This window comes from Ctenopharyngodon idella, chromosome 14, assembly GCF_019924925.1.
Source record: "Ctenopharyngodon idella isolate HZGC_01 chromosome 14, HZGC01, whole genome shotgun sequence".
Taxonomy (NCBI): domain Eukaryota; kingdom Metazoa; phylum Chordata; class Actinopteri; order Cypriniformes; family Xenocyprididae; genus Ctenopharyngodon; species Ctenopharyngodon idella.
The window spans coordinates 3,283,075-3,300,635 of NC_067233.1; the positions used below are offsets into that span (position 1 = coordinate 3,283,075).

Sequence of the window (17,561 nt, forward strand, 5' to 3'; positions counted from 1 at the left end):
AGTAAACGAGGCTTCATTACATCATAAGTGTTTCGAAATGTCAATGGTTCACCACTGGGGTGCGTGACTTTGGCAGTTTGATACACGCTCTGAACAACTGATTCGAAACAAAAGATTCGTAAAGCTTCGAAGCTTCTTGTTTTGAAATCGCCCATCACTAAATATTGTTGAATAAAGTCGTTATTTTTTTTTTGGCGCACAAAAAGTATTCTCGTCGCTTCATAACATTAAGGTTGAATCACTATAGTCACATGAACTGTTTTAAATGTCTTTAGTAGCTTTCTGGGCATTGAAAGTGATAATTGTCTTGCTGTCAATGGAGGCCTCACTGAGCCATCAGATTTTATCAAAAATATCTTAATTTGTGTTCTGAAGATGAACGAAGGTCTTACAGGTGTGGAACGACACGAGGGTGAGTAATTAATGACAGAATTTTCATTTTTGGGTGAACTAACCATTTAAGTAAAACAAACCACTATTAATAAAGCTTTTACAATACATCTCAGTGATATTATGAACATATCTCTTGTAAATACATTCAGATTTACCGTCACAAATTTGTTTGTTGTTTAATTCACTGCTACATTTGTTTGCAGTTTTGTTTGTCTAATTGGACAGCACTTCAGCCGAATTACAGTACTATAATTAAATTTGAAAGTGGTCATGCTACAAATTATATGCATTTCATACATTTATTTTTTAAAATTAACAGGCTATAAACATCTGAATACAACAATTAACATCCAGTGGCAGCTGTCATAAGCAGAGCCCTAACTCATTTATTATTAGTGTCCGTATATGTATGATGCATGCAGTGATTTACAATTTCAGTGATCATTTGGTGTATCTCTATCATTAACTTCTCAAGACTTTGAATAAATAACAGATTTTCACAGTATCCTGTGTGAATACAGATAGAACATTACTTTCAATGATAGCATTATCAACACAGCTGCAAGAAAGTTCACCTGGTCATTAATGGAGCTGTAGTCATTGGTGTTGGAGATGTCGTCGTCCTCTTCCGAGTCAAAGAATTCCTCCTGGTTCTCCAGCAGTTCTGCCAGAATACGGCTGACCGACTCCTGCTCTTTCAGATCCTCCACATCTGTGTCTAAACTATAGAACGTAGAGGACAGGAATCATTAGAAAGGTGAAGCGTGTCATTTTCCGATGTTAAAATACTTTATTCTATATCAGCTTAATGTAGACTTAATTACTCAACAGTGTAGACAATGACTCTGTGGTGCTAATGAAACATTTCTCTGTTTGTTTAAGCATCCAAGCAGCCTGACTCTAAAACATTGGCTTAACTATTGTGTGCGAGTACGGGGCAGGACTATCTGTCTGATCGACATATGGCAAACAGGAGGGGAATGTCCAGGAAGCAGTTTCAAAACAACAACATTTCAGTTTGATGACACTAATACTGCAGAAATGACATTTCAGCTATCATTTTTGCACAGATCTCTGCAGAATTGATCAGTCATCATCTATACACAATCTACCCTACCATTGAAATTTATCTGAGCTCTGTTTATAATTTCACCATATGGAACATTTTCCCACACAATCGAAACTGTGAAAAAAAGATTCCGTGTGGGCCTACGCAACACAGAATGTGTTGTACTGGAAAAAATGACTGTTTGCTCATCCAACATGACTTTTTTATTTTGCAAGCAAGGCAGCGAACATAAATTGTCAGGAATTGCAAAAGCATCTTACTGGAAAACGTCTGGCCCGAAGACGGCGGCGAGAGCTCCTATGCTCCAGCTCTCTTCCTGAAGAGACGCCACACCGGACAGAAATCGGCACAAGAAGCGGAGCAAGCTGTAATTGACCTGCGGCAGCTGTTGAAGGAAGTACTTCATGTTTCTGCCCAGCTCTTCCTCACTGCTGTAGTCTGTAATAGAGCAAACAAATCGGTGGTCATAATGAGGGGAAAGTTCAGAGGGACGTGCAGTTATTACAACGATGTGAAATCATTGTGCTTTCACATAAGCACAAATCAAGAGAATGTCAACTCGTATGCATGGTTTATTTTACCTCATCTGACTTATTATAGGCTATTTATCAAATAAATTAACATTCTCTACATTATGAAAACAGGCAAAACAATAAACTTCTCTCAAAAATTAAAACCGTAAAAATTCCTAATAGTAATTCCAATAATTCCAAATTACACTAATGAGAAAAGACTGCACTGTCACACAGACGTTGCGTAAGGTCATTTATTCAGCATCAACAATTGCAAATATAGTCAAGATCCATGTTTGGATTTATTACAGTTCATCACTGAGAAGGTTTGATTGCAGATTTAGTCGCAGATTTTGATTGCAGGTGTAGTAAACAGCGCAAGCGGCTCATGAAGGAACACAGACTGACTGAACGACACTTTCATTTAAGCAGAATATCTTAATGAAAATTGCTGAACTCCAGCTGACTTGTTTGTCTGTGTTTTCACATCATCGGCGGCGCTTCTGCAGTGTAGAGAGGGCGTGTGCGCATGGTTGCCAGATTGCAAATATTAAGTAAAACACCAGAAAGAAAGGTATCCTTTTAAAAGAAAAACTTGTGACATCTGGCAACCGCAGGCATGAAAGCTCATAGTAAAGGCCTACACAGCAAATTTTCTCTTTTGGTAAAGTTATTTTTTTTAACAATGTTTCAGTCTCGTCTTTTTTTGTCTTCGATATTGCATGTTAATATAGTCACAGTTATCGTTTAATGACCTTGGTGTCGTCTTGCCATCGCCTCGTCTTAGTCATGAAAAAAAAGTTTGTTGACGAACATACTTTGTAATACTTTTTGTTAACGAATTAGCTTCACCCACCCTGATAGAGCTGCATGATTTGCGCCTGTAAGCCTGCAGGGATGACGGGCTCGGGGAGCTCCTGCAGGAAGAGGCGTAGTAGGCTGACGGCAGACGCCAGGTCGGCCTCTTTCTCCAGATTCACTTCAACGCCGCTGTCGTAGCGCTGCCTGAGCCATTCCACGCGTTCTGCGTTCCCGTTCACTAGAAACAGACCCAGGTGCAGCCCTCCTACAAAACACAAACACTCACTTCACTAAGAGAAACATGCTCACAGAACAATGTATATAAATATCTCACAGAAGAGACTCTAATTGCTGAATCACTGCACAGAGCAGCTGACTAAGCGGAGCAGTTGCTTGTTAAACTCGTAATCCCTTTAGTCAGATCTGTAGCAAGATAACATCAGCTACGTTCCCTCTGTCTGCCATCTATGAGCTAATGAAACAGTCCTGCTTTATAAAAATAACCACGGCTTATATATATATATATCTATATATGCAGAACTAGTTTACATTCTTCAGCCCAAATGTTTTGAATAAAACCAATAATGGATATTTTTTACGGCTGACTTCTTGACTAAAGCACTTTTAAAACAAACTGCGGATTTTTGCCAGATCAGATCAGAAGCTTCCTAAAAGCTCCACTGGCAAATAAGCATTAGCTGGTCTGTCTCAGTTCCCATCCCTGGAGCTCTGTGTGTGTATATAAGAGTCTACACCGCATAAGGGGAAGCCACCGCCGTCGCTCACTGTTATGTCTAAATTAGCCTCAGAACAAAAACATCCTTCCAAAATGAAAAAAGTGGAGGAGAGATGCCAGTATGCTGAACTCACAGAGGAAGAGCTGGTGTTTGGAAACAACAGCGGCAGCTAAACCCCTTTCAAGGACTTAACAACCCTGCCAACATATTTTCAACATCCTGCCTGTGATAGAGTTTAAACATTAGGCTGCCGTCCTCAATCTCTAAGGCAAAAAAATAATTACAAATATATTCACAGTCTGCTTGATGTGTGAGCACTTTGATACCAGTAGTTGAAAAACAGTAAAACGTAAAAGACTTGGCATTTATATATATGCAGACGTTAATTATTAGGTGAAAGACTGTAATGATATGCTGTCATTATAAAAGCTCCAGGTTGAATAATGTTCCTCTTTTCGCTTTTGACTGTACTACTGCAAAATAAAAGGAAGTACATCTTTTATCAGGGAGTTCAGAGAGGCCACTCCTATCATACAGAACAAACAACATTTTTGGCTTTATCAGATGAAAACGTCAAGCTCTGCAAGCTCTGCTTCTTTGAGAAATATAAAAAGGAGTTGTTACAACATCTATGTAGAATCTATATTATTTATCAGTCTAATCTTATTAAGATGCTTTTTTGATCCTATATACTCATGTTAAACAACCTTGTTGCAGGTTTATGACTACTTTAAAGTTTTTTTTAAGTGTTATGAAACCATATCATATCATATCATACACTACCATTTAAAAGTTTGTTGTATGTTGTAAGTGTCTTTGAAAGAAGTCTCTTCTGCTCACCAAGGTTGCATTAATGCGATAAAAATACAGTAAAATAGTAATATTGTGAATTTTCAGCATCATTACTTAGTCTTCAGTGTCACATGGTCCTTAAGAAATCATTCTATTATGATGATTTGCTGCTCTAAACATTTCTGATTATTATCAATGTTGAAAAGAGTAGAAACTATGATACATTTGATGAATAGAAAGTTTAAAAGAACAGATTTATTTAAAACAGAAATCTTTTCTAACATTATAACTGTCTTTACTGTCACATTTGATTAATTTTAAGCATCGTTTCTGAATAAGAGTACTAAATTACTAAGTACTAATTTACTACTAATTTAATAAATTACTAAGCCTAGACTTTTGAATGGTAATGTCTATTTGAAATACAAACTGATTCAGTAGTTATGATGCTACTAGAGTTAAAAATTACCTAAATTATGGTATGGTAATTAAATGTGATTGTAAAAGAATCCCGACAGCACAATGTTATTTGAAAACCACAACAATTTCCAACTCTCTGGATATTGTCATCTACATTTCAAGTCACAGCTGAACATATATTATACAAATTTATATTTATATATTATAACATATACATGTGTGTGCGTGTATGTGTGTGTGTAAATATATATCTTTACTAAATGTTAACTTTTTTTTAATGTTTTTGTCTAAATGGGTCAAAATTGTCCTAAAACCATGATTCACTTAGCAAATATGATTCAATTCGTTCTTACCCCTGGAGGGTCGGTTGCTATAACGCTGCTATTGACTACAGCTAAAAACAAATAAATAAAGGACAGAAGGAAAGCATCATAAATCATCAGGGTCTCTCCTCACTCACCGTGCTCTTCAATGTACTCTACGATGCTCCTGACCAGTAGGGGGACCTCATGTCCTGGCTGCCCACTGTGCTGCACCTCCTCCAGGGGGATCCCAAACACTCTGGCCGTGCTGAGGGAGTCGCTGAGGGAAGTAGAGAGGCTCTTCCTCATCGCCTCCACAGCCTGGCTGCTTCAGTCCGTCTGCACACAGAGATGGCGAGAACAAGGTCAAGTCGGCTGGCCAAATCGTCGCCTCCCTGTACAAACACGCTATCATGGGTGGGGCGCGGACTCGAACAACAAACTCCGGACAACGAGAACAAAACAAGCTGAAAATTGGTGCGGGACCTCTCCCATCACGGAAGAGGCGCTTTTTATCATGTGTGAGCGTAGAGATGAGGAGAGCGTACGCAAGTAGAGCGACTGTCATGTGCAAAGATCGTCAGATGCGGCACGCCGATTCGGATGATGGTAGCAGGTGGCTGCCATCTTGTTCAACATGCAAATGCAGTCACAAACCATACTGTCACAGTGCACAAGCTGTTAATGTTGTAAAGGGGATGAAAACTCTGCGACTGGATCTGATTAGTGTTCAGTATGTTTAAAAATGTGAACTTGATCTGTGAAGACAGCTGATGTCTTCATGACAACAGCAGCTGGTCTCACATCATTTTAGTTTTAATTACAACTACATAAAGAAGAATTTCACAAGACAATTGTGATATGAATAGACTTCTTGTCACAGCAGGCTCACCTTGTTGTACAAACTCCCAGAAGTTCACTTTATCTCCTGCTCCACTCACTAGTAGTAAAGGAAATATTCATCTATGGTTGCTTCAGGTTGTGGCAGAAGATGAGCCTGTAGTTCCTCATTGACGGACCGCAAATCCTGTTCAGGACGTTAGTGGTTAAGCTAGAGGAAATAAAACACACAAGAAAACAGCAGCATCAGCAAATGCATTAAAACAGAAATAATCCTTCTGATTAATATTAGCTGGGGCAAATTTACAAACCACTTATTCAGTTATTGGACATCTGCGGTCTGAAAAACATATCTGGCGAACTTTAAATCTCAATTAGGAAGAAAAACAGCGAGCAATCTGCTCACCCCGCTGCATATGGCATCACATGAACAGCATTTAATACTAAGTGGAATTTTAATCCAAACAAGGTTTCCAATCATGCTACTGAGAGCCTTGACGCTTCACTTTCTTTTTTTTTCTTGAAAAAGGAATGTTAATGAATGTTCCAAGCACTTCCAAGGAGGTAACGCATTACAAGTAACATAATCAGATTACTTTTTTCAAGTAACAAGTAATGCATTACTCTTAAATTTACAACAAAATATCTGAGCTACCGTTTCAAATAGGTAACGCAAGTTACTTTGTTTTCCCATTTAATGTCCTCATGTTGAGAGAAATCATGAATAAGTGCAGAGGTGTTGTGTGCGCTGTGTGAACATGACGCTTATTGTAGTTCTAGACTAAATGTGAGCAGGGATTTACGCATCTCACTTGCACAAAAACAGATTCAGTATTCCTCAAAATTAATAAAAATGGTGAAATGCAATCATGCAATAATTAAATGTTATATAATTCAAATATACTTTATGTATTTAATCTCATTTTATTAAGCTTTTGTTGACCTTCGATGATCCAATTTAGCCGTACTAATAAGCAAAAATGACTTTAGTTAAACATCACATTTGTGTTTCTTTTTTTTTTTTTTTTTTGCTGAAGAAAAAGTGTTGAACTTTCTTCTCCTGTGATCCAGAATGGCAGCACAGCTGAAAGGTTTGTTTGAGCTGCGCCCTCTACTGTACAGGCGTGAATTTGCATTTCCTTCAGCCTGAGGTGCATTTGTTTCATTTTTGGTGTGAAAGGGCCTTACATTTGCCAAAGATATTACTTTTTTGTTATTAAAAACAAACAAGTAAGCCCAGCCCAGGTGAGAAAAAGTAAGGCAAAAGTAATCTAACGTATTACTTTCCATAAAAAGTAACTAAGTAATGCAATTAGTTACTTTTTTAGGGAGTAACGCAATATTGTAATCCATTACTTTTAAAAGCAACTTTCCCCAGCACTGGTTCTAAGAGTAGAAACCAGGAAATAAAAATTCCAAAAATATTCCAAACCATTTAAAAGTTTGGGGTCGGTAAGACTTTCTTAAAAATGTTTTTGAACAAAGTCTCACCAAGGCAGCATTTATTTGATCAAAAATACAGTAAAAATAGTAATACTGCGAAATATTATTACCATTTCAAATATATCAATATATCAGTCTTCAGTGTCACATGATCCTTCAGAAATCATTCTAATATGCTGATTTGCTGCTCAAGAAACATTTCTGATTATTAACAATGTTGAAAACAGTTGTGCTGCTTAATATTTTTGGAAACTATGATACATTTCTTCAGGATTCTTTGATGAACAGAAAGTTCAAAAGAACAGTATTTGAAAAAGAAATATTTTGTAATTATTATTAAAAAAAAAGTCACCTTTTCTGAATAAAAGTATTAATTTCTTTAAAAAAAAACAAAAAACTTTTGATTAGTAGTGTACCTCAACCCCATCTACACAAAATCTTCTAGGATGAACCCTCTGAAATGTATCCACCGTGTTACAGTTCATTAGATCTACTCCATTACCTGTACTATCACTTACACAAATGACTTTTTGAGATGTTAAGAGCATTTTCACTGTGCCAAATTACAGACCTCTTTACCACTTTAGGCACGACTAGCTGCCCGACACCAGGCATGTGGAACAGGAACAAAATGTCCCGAAAACGAATGATGTGTGAATCGAGCCCTAACAGCAGACGTCTTAGTTTGCAGACAATTGAAGACTAGATGTGCTTCTAATCCCACATATCACGCATGATGACCTTTCGCTCACAATGTTCACCATTGTTGGAGAAGCTAAACGCAGCTCAGCACTTAGACTGTTAGCAGAGAGCACAGTATGACCTTGGCTCATTCCTCAGAGCTCTGGAGAACACATAAAGAAACGATGCTGGAACTTTCTGCAGGCAAATCTCTCTGCATCTCCTTGGTGACATGATGTTTGCAAAGCTTAGTTGTCTCACTATGGTTACTGCTTACTTGGTGTCACAGGGAGAGTTTGTAGACCCAGTATGCCATAGATACACAAAGAGCGGCTTCAAACATTCCAGAACATTCCCTGGAACAACAGCGTCCTGAAGATGACCTAACAAGGAGATTATTTGCCCACTTACAGCAGAAATCTCAAATGCCAATGATTAATTAATAACAGTGGATATCTTTAGAAAGCTATGCAATTAGGAGGATCTCAAGATTAAAATAAAACTAGATCTAAGCGTTCTCCCTGTAATCGAGACAAAGCACTTTATTGTAGGTGGTACCTGGCAATCAGTGGTACTGGACTGAATGCAATCATTCAAATTCTGATATCTAGTAGTAAAAACCCTTGAAAGCTAATTTTACAATGTTGCAAGGCAACTCTGCATTGTTATTTTTCTTCTCCATATTTGAATGCAATTCAACCTCAAACTACATAAAACTCCATTTAAACTTTTTGAACCAGCAGTGATAATCTATTGAAATTAGGGCTGCACGATTATGACACAAATCATAATTGTCGATTATTGAAATTGTAATTGTGATTATTAATTATGATTATTACAATTACATTGGATGATGTTCTGAATAGCTTTATACCATTGTTTGAAGCAACTGCATGCCATATTTTTATGTAAAAATAAAAAACAAGCTGAAAACACTCTTCCTACATTTTTTTTTTTATTGCTTTTCTATAGCATTAAACATCAAATGTCAACTATACATTGGTTTGGTTTCTTCTTTAAATAATAAAAAAAGTAAATATATACACGTAATTGTAATAATAATAATAATAATAATAATAATAGGGGCTTTCGCACCGGAGGAACCTTTTCATAGTTCCTAGAACTATTGGCTAGAGTACCCAAATTTTGGCATGTTCGCACCGCAGGAATTAGGAATGATTTTAGTTCTAGGAACTCCTTTGGCGGAACTAAATTAGCTCCAACTTCAGAAGGGGCTTTCGCACCGAATACTTCTAGGAACTCAGTAATAGGAAATAGCCACTAGGATAGTTCCCCGGGAACTAATTTCTCCCTCAGGCCATGTTCCTGGTATATTCACACCGGGAATAGGAACTTTGAAGTGGCCGACAGCGACGTCTTTAAGTGCGGCATTTACAAACGCTAAAAAACGGTGGATGAAGGATGCCGTGATCGGCGCTGTGTTTGTTGTGTGTTGTGGGTTTCGTGATAATGGAGATGGAATGTAAACGCATAATCTATGCGACTGAAAGAGCAAAAAGTGGGGCAAAGAGACGAAATATCCCATGACAACTTACAGTATTGCGAGGCAGAAAAAAGAACAACACTGCAGACAACAGGTAAATGCCGTTATCGCTGTTTTCCATGTTTGTAAAGTAAATATGTTTACACAGCTTTTTAAAAATGCCGGTGTTAGACATGCGTTTGACCAATCAACATACACTTACATCATTGACAGTTCCTAAAGTGCTGGTTTAGACCCTACTCTGAAGTAGGAGCTAATTTAGTTCCCCCAAAAGGAGTTCCTAGAACTAAAATTGTTCCTAGTTCCTGAGGTGCAAACACGGCAAAATCCGGGTACTTCAGCCAATAGTTCTAGGAACTATGAAAATGTTCCTCCGTTGCGAAAGCCCCTAGAGTAGGGTCTTACCCAGCACTATAGGAACTATCAGTGACATACATGTATGTTGATTGGTCAAACCCATGTAAAACACCGACATTCTGCATTTTTAAAAAGCCGTGTAAATATATTTACTTCACGAACATGGAAAACAGCAATAACGGCATTTACCTGTTGTCTGCAAGGTTGTGTTCTTTTCTCCGCCTCGATGATATGTATTACTGAAAGTTGTCATAGGAGATTTCATCTCTTGGCCCCACTTTTTGCTCTTTCAGTCACGTAAATTATGCATTTACATTCTATCTCCGTTATCACGAAACCCATGACACACAACAAACACAGCCCTGATCACGGCATCCCATCCACCATTTTTTAGCATTTGTAAATGCCGCGCTTAAAGACGCTGCTCTCGGCCGCTTCAGAGTTCCTATTCCCGGTGCAAATGCAACCAGGAACATGGCCTGGGTGAGAAATTAGTTCTCAGGGAACTATCCTAGTGGCTAGTTCCTATAACTGAGTTCCTAGAACTATTCGGTGATAAAGCCCCTATTGTTCCAGGAACTTAGTTCTAGGAAATAGTCACCAGGGTGGTTCCCAGAGAACTGATGTTCCCCTAGGGCCATTTTCCTGGTTGCATTCGCACCGCCAGTAGGAACTCTGAAGTGTAAACAGCACTTGTTGTGACTTTTATTTTGATGGCGCGGCAGACTTTTATTTTGACGGCGCTGAGAACAGCCTGAGCACACAGCGCTCGCGTTCTCCTTCTTCATAAGTTTATGATCTGTTTAACAGTGCTGTCTAATACGTTATTATACAAAGAAAGTAGATAGTAGGGTGAATTCAGGTTGATTGGGACACTTTTTACCAGTCATTTCAATGTCAAAAAGGGTCCCAATCAACCTGAATCACCCTATATGAAAAAGTACTAGCTTTTGCCGTGTTGTTGATGCCCAATGTCGCTAGCTGAGCAGAAATACATAATTGTTCCCTTTCGCATGGTCCGCTCAAAGTCATGCTGGATTTTCTCCTTAGCGTAAGTTTGAGAGATCCATTTATCACCGTTTTCCATGTTTGTAGAGTTAGTTCATGAAGTAAATATATATGGCGGGTGCTGGTGTTTTGTGTTTATTCGACCAATCAGCGTACGCTTGCGTCACTTGTAGTTCCTTTTGTGTTGAGTTAGACCTTTTGCACTCTGAAGTAGTCATAATTTGCCTCTCACAACGTAACATGCTCTAAACACCTCTTAAGCACAGAGAATAATGTAAGTGGATATTTTTGGTGTAATCGCGCCTTTGAACGAATACGAAATCATGGCATCCATAATCATAATCGCGATTAGCAATTTAATTAATTGTGCAGCCCTAACTGAAATATTTGCATACTGAATAAATGGTTCTCTTTCTTTCATTTATTTGAATACTGAATCCATTTAGCCATCTATAGACCCCTTTAGACCGCAAAGACAGTGTTGCATTATGTATTGATTCCAGACAGAAAACAACATGCACTGAGTGTTATGACAACATCAGAGCACATCTGATGCAGCACCAAAACCTAAAACTTAAACTTGAACACTATTCTTCTGCGGTCTTCCCAAATGAATATACAATATGGTGTTGAAAAGGTCTCAGTGGCATGGATGATTCAGATTAGTTTTTCAGAGTATGTCTTGTGTAATTATCAGAATCAGGTTTCAGTCTTGAAATGCGTCAGCAGGGGAAAGTAACTTAATATTAAGAAGCATAACAGGATAAACGCACAAATGACAAAAAACCCTGAGGCGATATGTCACAAAGTGCATGGGTCATATCATGGATTGCATATAAGAAAAAGAAAGTTTCCCACCTTGTGCAGAAGCTGGATGGAGAGTCGTCATGTGACTTCAAAAACGGCATGTCGTTTTCAAGAATAAATCCTATCAAGCCTGACCATCACAGATAAGATCTGATCCACAAATAAATAAATACATAAATCAGGACACGTATAAATTATTCATAAATAACCAGCTGGCCACACAACTGAGGAGTCCTGACACTTAAAAGAACAACTTGAGCTTGTCTTTGATATTGACATTATTGATTGAGAGTCCTAGCTAGATATGCAGGGAATGGAAATTTCCATAAGGTTATACTAAACCACTGGATGTTCAAGCGTGAAGTAAAAAGGCAGTCTAGCAGTGTGGTGGTCCATGGCAACACTGAACGCTGCCCTAATCATTAAGATGGAAACAAGGGAAACTGCAAACTTAGCTGATCAGCTGACAACGTTCTGAAAGGACTCTGAGTAAGAGCAAGAGAGGTCAGAGCGCAGATTAACTGCTTAAGACAACAACTTCATTAAGCCTATGTCTGTCTTTGTTTGTGACCTAAAAGACAGCAACATAGAGATGCGGAATAAATTCAGCAGTGTTTATAGCATACAGCTGCAGTCAGTAGCCACTTTTACACTATGCAAATAATTATGCAAATTATTTGTTGGATTGACTTTTCCATTAAATACACCATGTTTGCTGTTCACACAATCAACGGCTTTTCTGGCGGCTTTCCAAAATACTAGGGCTGGGTATCGATACAGATGAACAGATGAACAAGATCTCGATTCGATTACATTGAATTTAATGATTCAATTTTCAATGGCCCCACCAAATTTAACAATTCTTGATTCCAATTTTGATACACAGCTAAAACTACAATATAACTAATACAAATTTCAAAGATTATTACAGACAAGTAAACAGTCATTAATAATCAAAAACAGGCTGCTGTTACTTTAAGAGCTGCACGGATCCAATATACTGATACACGTGTTGTCTTTCTCTACTGTTTACGTTCACTTAAGCCATAACTGACTGTTTACTAGGATACTCACTAATGTGGGCATTTTGAGATACGTTTGTGCAAATTTGTCAGTTTAAGCGCAAGGAGACGTGAAAGATCCTCTTTTGCTAGTTTAACGATGGAAAAAATGGTCGGCGCATGGTCCAAAAGGGTTGTACCTAGTCTCTTAATGAGTCATTGGTGTGTTTTGGGCGTAACATGCAATAAACTAATCAGAATGTCATCTCTCATTCCCTTTAAAGGCCAGATGTGCTTGCACCATGGCAGATTTGCTACATGGTGGAATTTGCAAATGGAAAGACTGAACGCTTCTCCAGAGAGGAATCCTTTTATTTTTAACTTAAAAACGATTGTTTGCTGCTGCGCGTCCCTGTGCACGTTGTGTACCCGCCCTTTAAATAACAAAAAAATTGTGCGCCATTGACTTTAGACCAGGTTTTTGTTGGTCAATGGCGCAGTCATTTTCAGTTGCCTCAAAATAGCAACACGCCAACAATGCACCTGAGCACACCTCGTTTTCAGACCAGCACGCCCATGGGCGAACAGATGGGCGCGAGTGCGTTTGCTATTTAAACAACGTGGTGCTGGACGTGAAAACGATAACTGTGTCGGGCTGAAACTAGCAAAAAACACTTGCGTCGCGCCTGCCGTCGCATTGCGCCAGGTGTATGATAGGGCCCATTATGTTTAAAGTTTGCGTAAATAAATACAGAAAAAGATTGATTCGTGGCTTTTGAGAATCGATATCGAATCAACCACATTTAAAAAAAACGATTAATCGAAAAATAGTTTTGTTTTTTTGTCCAGCCCTACAAAATACTGGTCAACTCGGGGATGTTAAAAATCTAAAATGAAGAAAACGGTGCAGCGTTTAATGGAGTCACCTTCCCGAAGTACCTTTTCAAGGCGAGCAAAAACGCCGTTTGGAATCTGCCCATAATTTACCGGTAATTTTCCAAAAATAAATATAAATGTGTGAAAAACCCTTCTGGAGATGCATAAAATCTTTACATTTTCTGAAAAACTGTGAGTGGTGCTTACTATTGCTGTCACAATGCTTGGGTGTTATAGGGGGTTGCAAGGTGTTGATGTGTTTAACTATGTGGTTTGCCAACTGCCAATGTCAAGTCAGAAGAGCCCATCTCTAAGCCTCTATGATATTGTGGTCTCTGGATATGACTCTGGTCCCTTCTTCAACTAAGGTTTATGGAATTTTTTTTGCCAGTTTCATGAACATTGGCTGACAAACATACAAGAAAGGGTTTTGTGTAGATTTGTTTAACGCAAATGGTTGTCACAGGGATTTCCATTTGAAAAAACGTTCTGTTCTCTAAATTTGCAAGTAACATTGAGTAGGAAGACAAATGAGAGTGGACACACCATTGCTTCATAATGTACCACAGTCACAATGACCAGACGATTATTACGCAACAAGAACTGAAAGCTGAGGTCCATTTGACAAAAATAGGACGCAAGTATCAGGCTAATTTACAAAATGCAAATACTTCCTCAGGATGAATGACAGATGATGTAATTGTGCAGTTTCTGAGGAACTCACAGCATTGCATTTAGACAAAACTGTGCTATCTTCTGCTTCAATCTGTTTTCAGTCGTGTAGCTCTTCTTCAGCTACGATTCCAAGCAATAAGAAGAAATAAACCATATCATTAACAAAGCTAACAGGAAACAAACTCAGACTTTCACTTTCGCTATATAAAAAAAAAAATTCAAAGCAGCTCATCACATGACTGAGCTCACCATAGCAATAATCACTTAGTACAATGTTCAAGATCTGATTTCAAGATCCACTCTGTACAGTAAATTTATTATATGGCAATACAAATGAAAGCAGTTAACCGTAATCTAGCTCACAACCCATATGGTGCTCCAACTGCTCTCATGACAGGCGGTTGGATGAATCTAAAGAGAGTCTGTCACTTTGAGATGAGCCAAGCAGCAGCAGCAGCGCTAAAATCTCCTCAAGGACAGCTGGGTTTAGCTGTAATCTGAACAAGACACGTTCAGCAGGTTTTAAAGGCCAGGTCACTTATCGCCATATCCACTATGGCTATAGTGGCTAAAAACCCAATGATTGCCAATGGCTATAAGCTAGTACCCACTTTTCTGTTTTGGGAAGCTACAAGCAGCCCGGTTTCATGCTGATGTGAAAGCAAAGGGTTTGTCTATACTTCCAGACATCCTGTCCATGGCTCGTTGGGAGATCTGATGCGTTTGGTTTTGCTTGGCCTTGCTGCACTACAAGACAAGCGGATATCACAACAATCTATATCAACAGGAGGGATAACAGTCAATGACTTTGCTCTGTATCACTCACGTACGCCTGGAAAATTTATTTGGCTTACAAGGTCACAATCTAACATTGTCTTCATGGCAAACAAAGGATTAGTTATACATTACATTCTTATGCCTTTTCCAATTTTTTATGATTACTGGAAAAGGATTTTTAAGAAATTAAAAAGTGTTCGCACTCACAATAGCCATTTGTAGCTGACTAAATATATGGGATATACAACAAAAACCAGAATTGAACACGACTGTTTCAGGATTTTATGAATCTACATGACCTTTCTAGGCTGTAACTGGTAATCTAATGTTGTAAAAGGCATGTATGTATGTATGTGTGTGTGTATATATATTATATTATATGTTTTTTATAGATTAAAATAAACAAATGATAATCAAATTTATTAAAATAAGAAAATAAATTACTAAATAAACAATAGAAAGCTATGATTAGGGGGGAAAAAAATGATCTTAATAGAAACTAAATATTTTCCAAATTATATTTAGACATATTTATAACAAATTTGTCAGAGAATAAATTTGTATCCAACAAACTATATAGATGCTCAATATATTTTCGAATGGGGTACCTCGCAGGAAGATGACCATATTTAGGGTCATATTTGGCATCTAAAATATTGAAAACCCCAGATCTATTATTCAATCGCTACAAACCGACATGCAAACTTTATATAACATCCACTGGTTTGAATGTTTCATCCATCTAAACTCGAAATGAAATACAAATTCTACATTTTAACATTAAAAATCACCTGTTTATACAACTCGAACAAGGCCAACAAATGATTTAAATAATTAATCTATTATTAAACAGCACAATCCCCCTCAGCTGCTGTTCCAGAAAAATCTCTATACAGGATTCAAGTTTCACATCCCAATTAAACGAAACTGAAGCTATTTTAGGACGTCGACGAGCAAGAGCACTCTCCTATATTTCAGATGACATGCTTAACAGGATATTTATTTGTATAGACAAGATGTGATTCTGACAGTTACAGGTTGAACCTTCAGCTGTCAACAATTTCACCCAACTTACAGCAGCATCTTCTAGCGAAGAAAAAAAAAGAGATAAATTTACAATCGCAAATGAAGGAAAAAAAAAAACTGATGCAGCTTTGTTTGTGCTTAATGCCTTAACAAAACACACCAAACACGAAAGGATAAACAACATTTATAATTCTCATTAATAATAATTAAATAAACGTCTTTCTACGCTATCGCGCTAGCATCATAGCTTAGCACTGTCAACATAATCCCTGCAGCCGCACACATCAGTCAAGGCGGAAAACAGCTTTAAATCCACTACACGGGCATTTTATGCACATTAAATTGAGGCAGAAATTAATTAAATATGTAAAGTATGAAATACAAACATCATACGACAACAAAAGAGAGTGTAAATCAATAACTTGATAGAAATACACGATGAGTCGCTCTGAGGCGATCCCTCAGCTGGCTAACGAGACAGCTAGCATCCGCTAAAGTCATTCCATCGAAACCATCCGCACTTACCAGGTCAAACCAGACGATAAACGACACCAAATCGAATAATTTTACTAGTCCCTGGTCCAAAGAAGGCGATATGAATGGTGATAATGTCGGAGACTAGCTACAGCGTTCAACTGGCATGGCCAGTTTTAAAGTGAATAGTTGGTTCGGTGGAATGGAGACAGTGTTGGTTACACACCCACAGCGATGCCAAAAACACACTGACCCCGCCTCTCCCTCTCTCTCCCTCTCTCTCTCAGCATCTCCTCAGCATTCTTTTCAACACACTCTCGGTTTTCCAGAATATTCCACTGAATTACTTTATATTTATTTCAACCTGTGTCGCTTGTTTTATCAACGATGTCAGATTGAGCATAGATAGAAATGTCATAGTATAGGCTCATAAAAAGTCACTTTATGCTTTCAAACAAGACCAGTTTCGAGTACACACTGTAACATAATTATATACATCGGTTTAATCTGTCGTTTAAATGTAAAGCAACGCAGATTTGTCCTACTAATAGTTATAGTCAATGTTTCTTCATTTGACTGGAAGTTAATATTTGAATAGACTACATTAAATAGCTATATGCATAAGTTAAATTATACTATTCGTTTGTTTTAAACTTGAAAATGCAATTCAAAACAGCCTAAAGCTGTGCAGTAATAACAGAATAGTATTTTATATGGAGCTGCAGCGCCACCCAGTGTTTGATGATTCCACACATGCAACAAATCTGCATCGAATACTAGTATGAACAAGGCCGGGGCAAGTTGTCACACTTTATACTCCAGTGAATATTTTCATGAAGACAGTTCATGAAACACAGTTTGACCATTTGGGCATGAGATCACCCAAATGAACCTAGAATGAAACAGCCCATTATAGGCTTTTCAGCAAAATGTAAACTGTGAAACAATTTTGAAAGCAATAAATAAATGAAACACGAAAAATGTACAAGGTAACTTACAATATATTGTATATTTTGTGTTATTTTAATCATTTTAAGCCATCTTGAGATCTAAAAAAATGTGTGAG

The 17,561-nt window shown here is 37.9% G+C and overlaps 1 protein-coding gene across 4 annotated transcripts in view; it reads right to left on the reverse strand.

Annotated features, from left to right (window-relative positions):
- Positions 1-16,742, reverse strand: part of fam13b (family with sequence similarity 13 member B) — a 54,939-nt gene extending 38,197 nt beyond the window's left edge. For 2 of the 4 annotated variants that reach the window (XM_051859581.1, XM_051859584.1), the window contains exons 1-6: positions 16,547-16,741; positions 5,919-6,077; positions 5,185-5,365; positions 2,831-3,040; positions 1,723-1,900; positions 969-1,116 (exon numbers count right to left, since the gene is read on the reverse strand). In XM_051859581.1, the coding sequence (XP_051715541.1) occupies positions 969-1,116; positions 1,723-1,900; positions 2,831-3,040; positions 5,185-5,335 (687 nt within the window). In that variant the 5' untranslated portion in view covers positions 5,336-5,365; positions 5,919-6,077; positions 16,547-16,741. Of the gene's footprint in view, positions 1-968; positions 1,117-1,722; positions 1,901-2,830; positions 3,041-5,184; positions 5,366-5,918; positions 6,078-11,717; positions 11,817-16,546 lie in introns of all 4 variants that reach the window. The other 2 variants (XM_051859580.1, XM_051859579.1) reach the window with 2 other exon arrangements.
- Between the last annotated feature and the right edge of the window lie 819 nt (positions 16,743-17,561).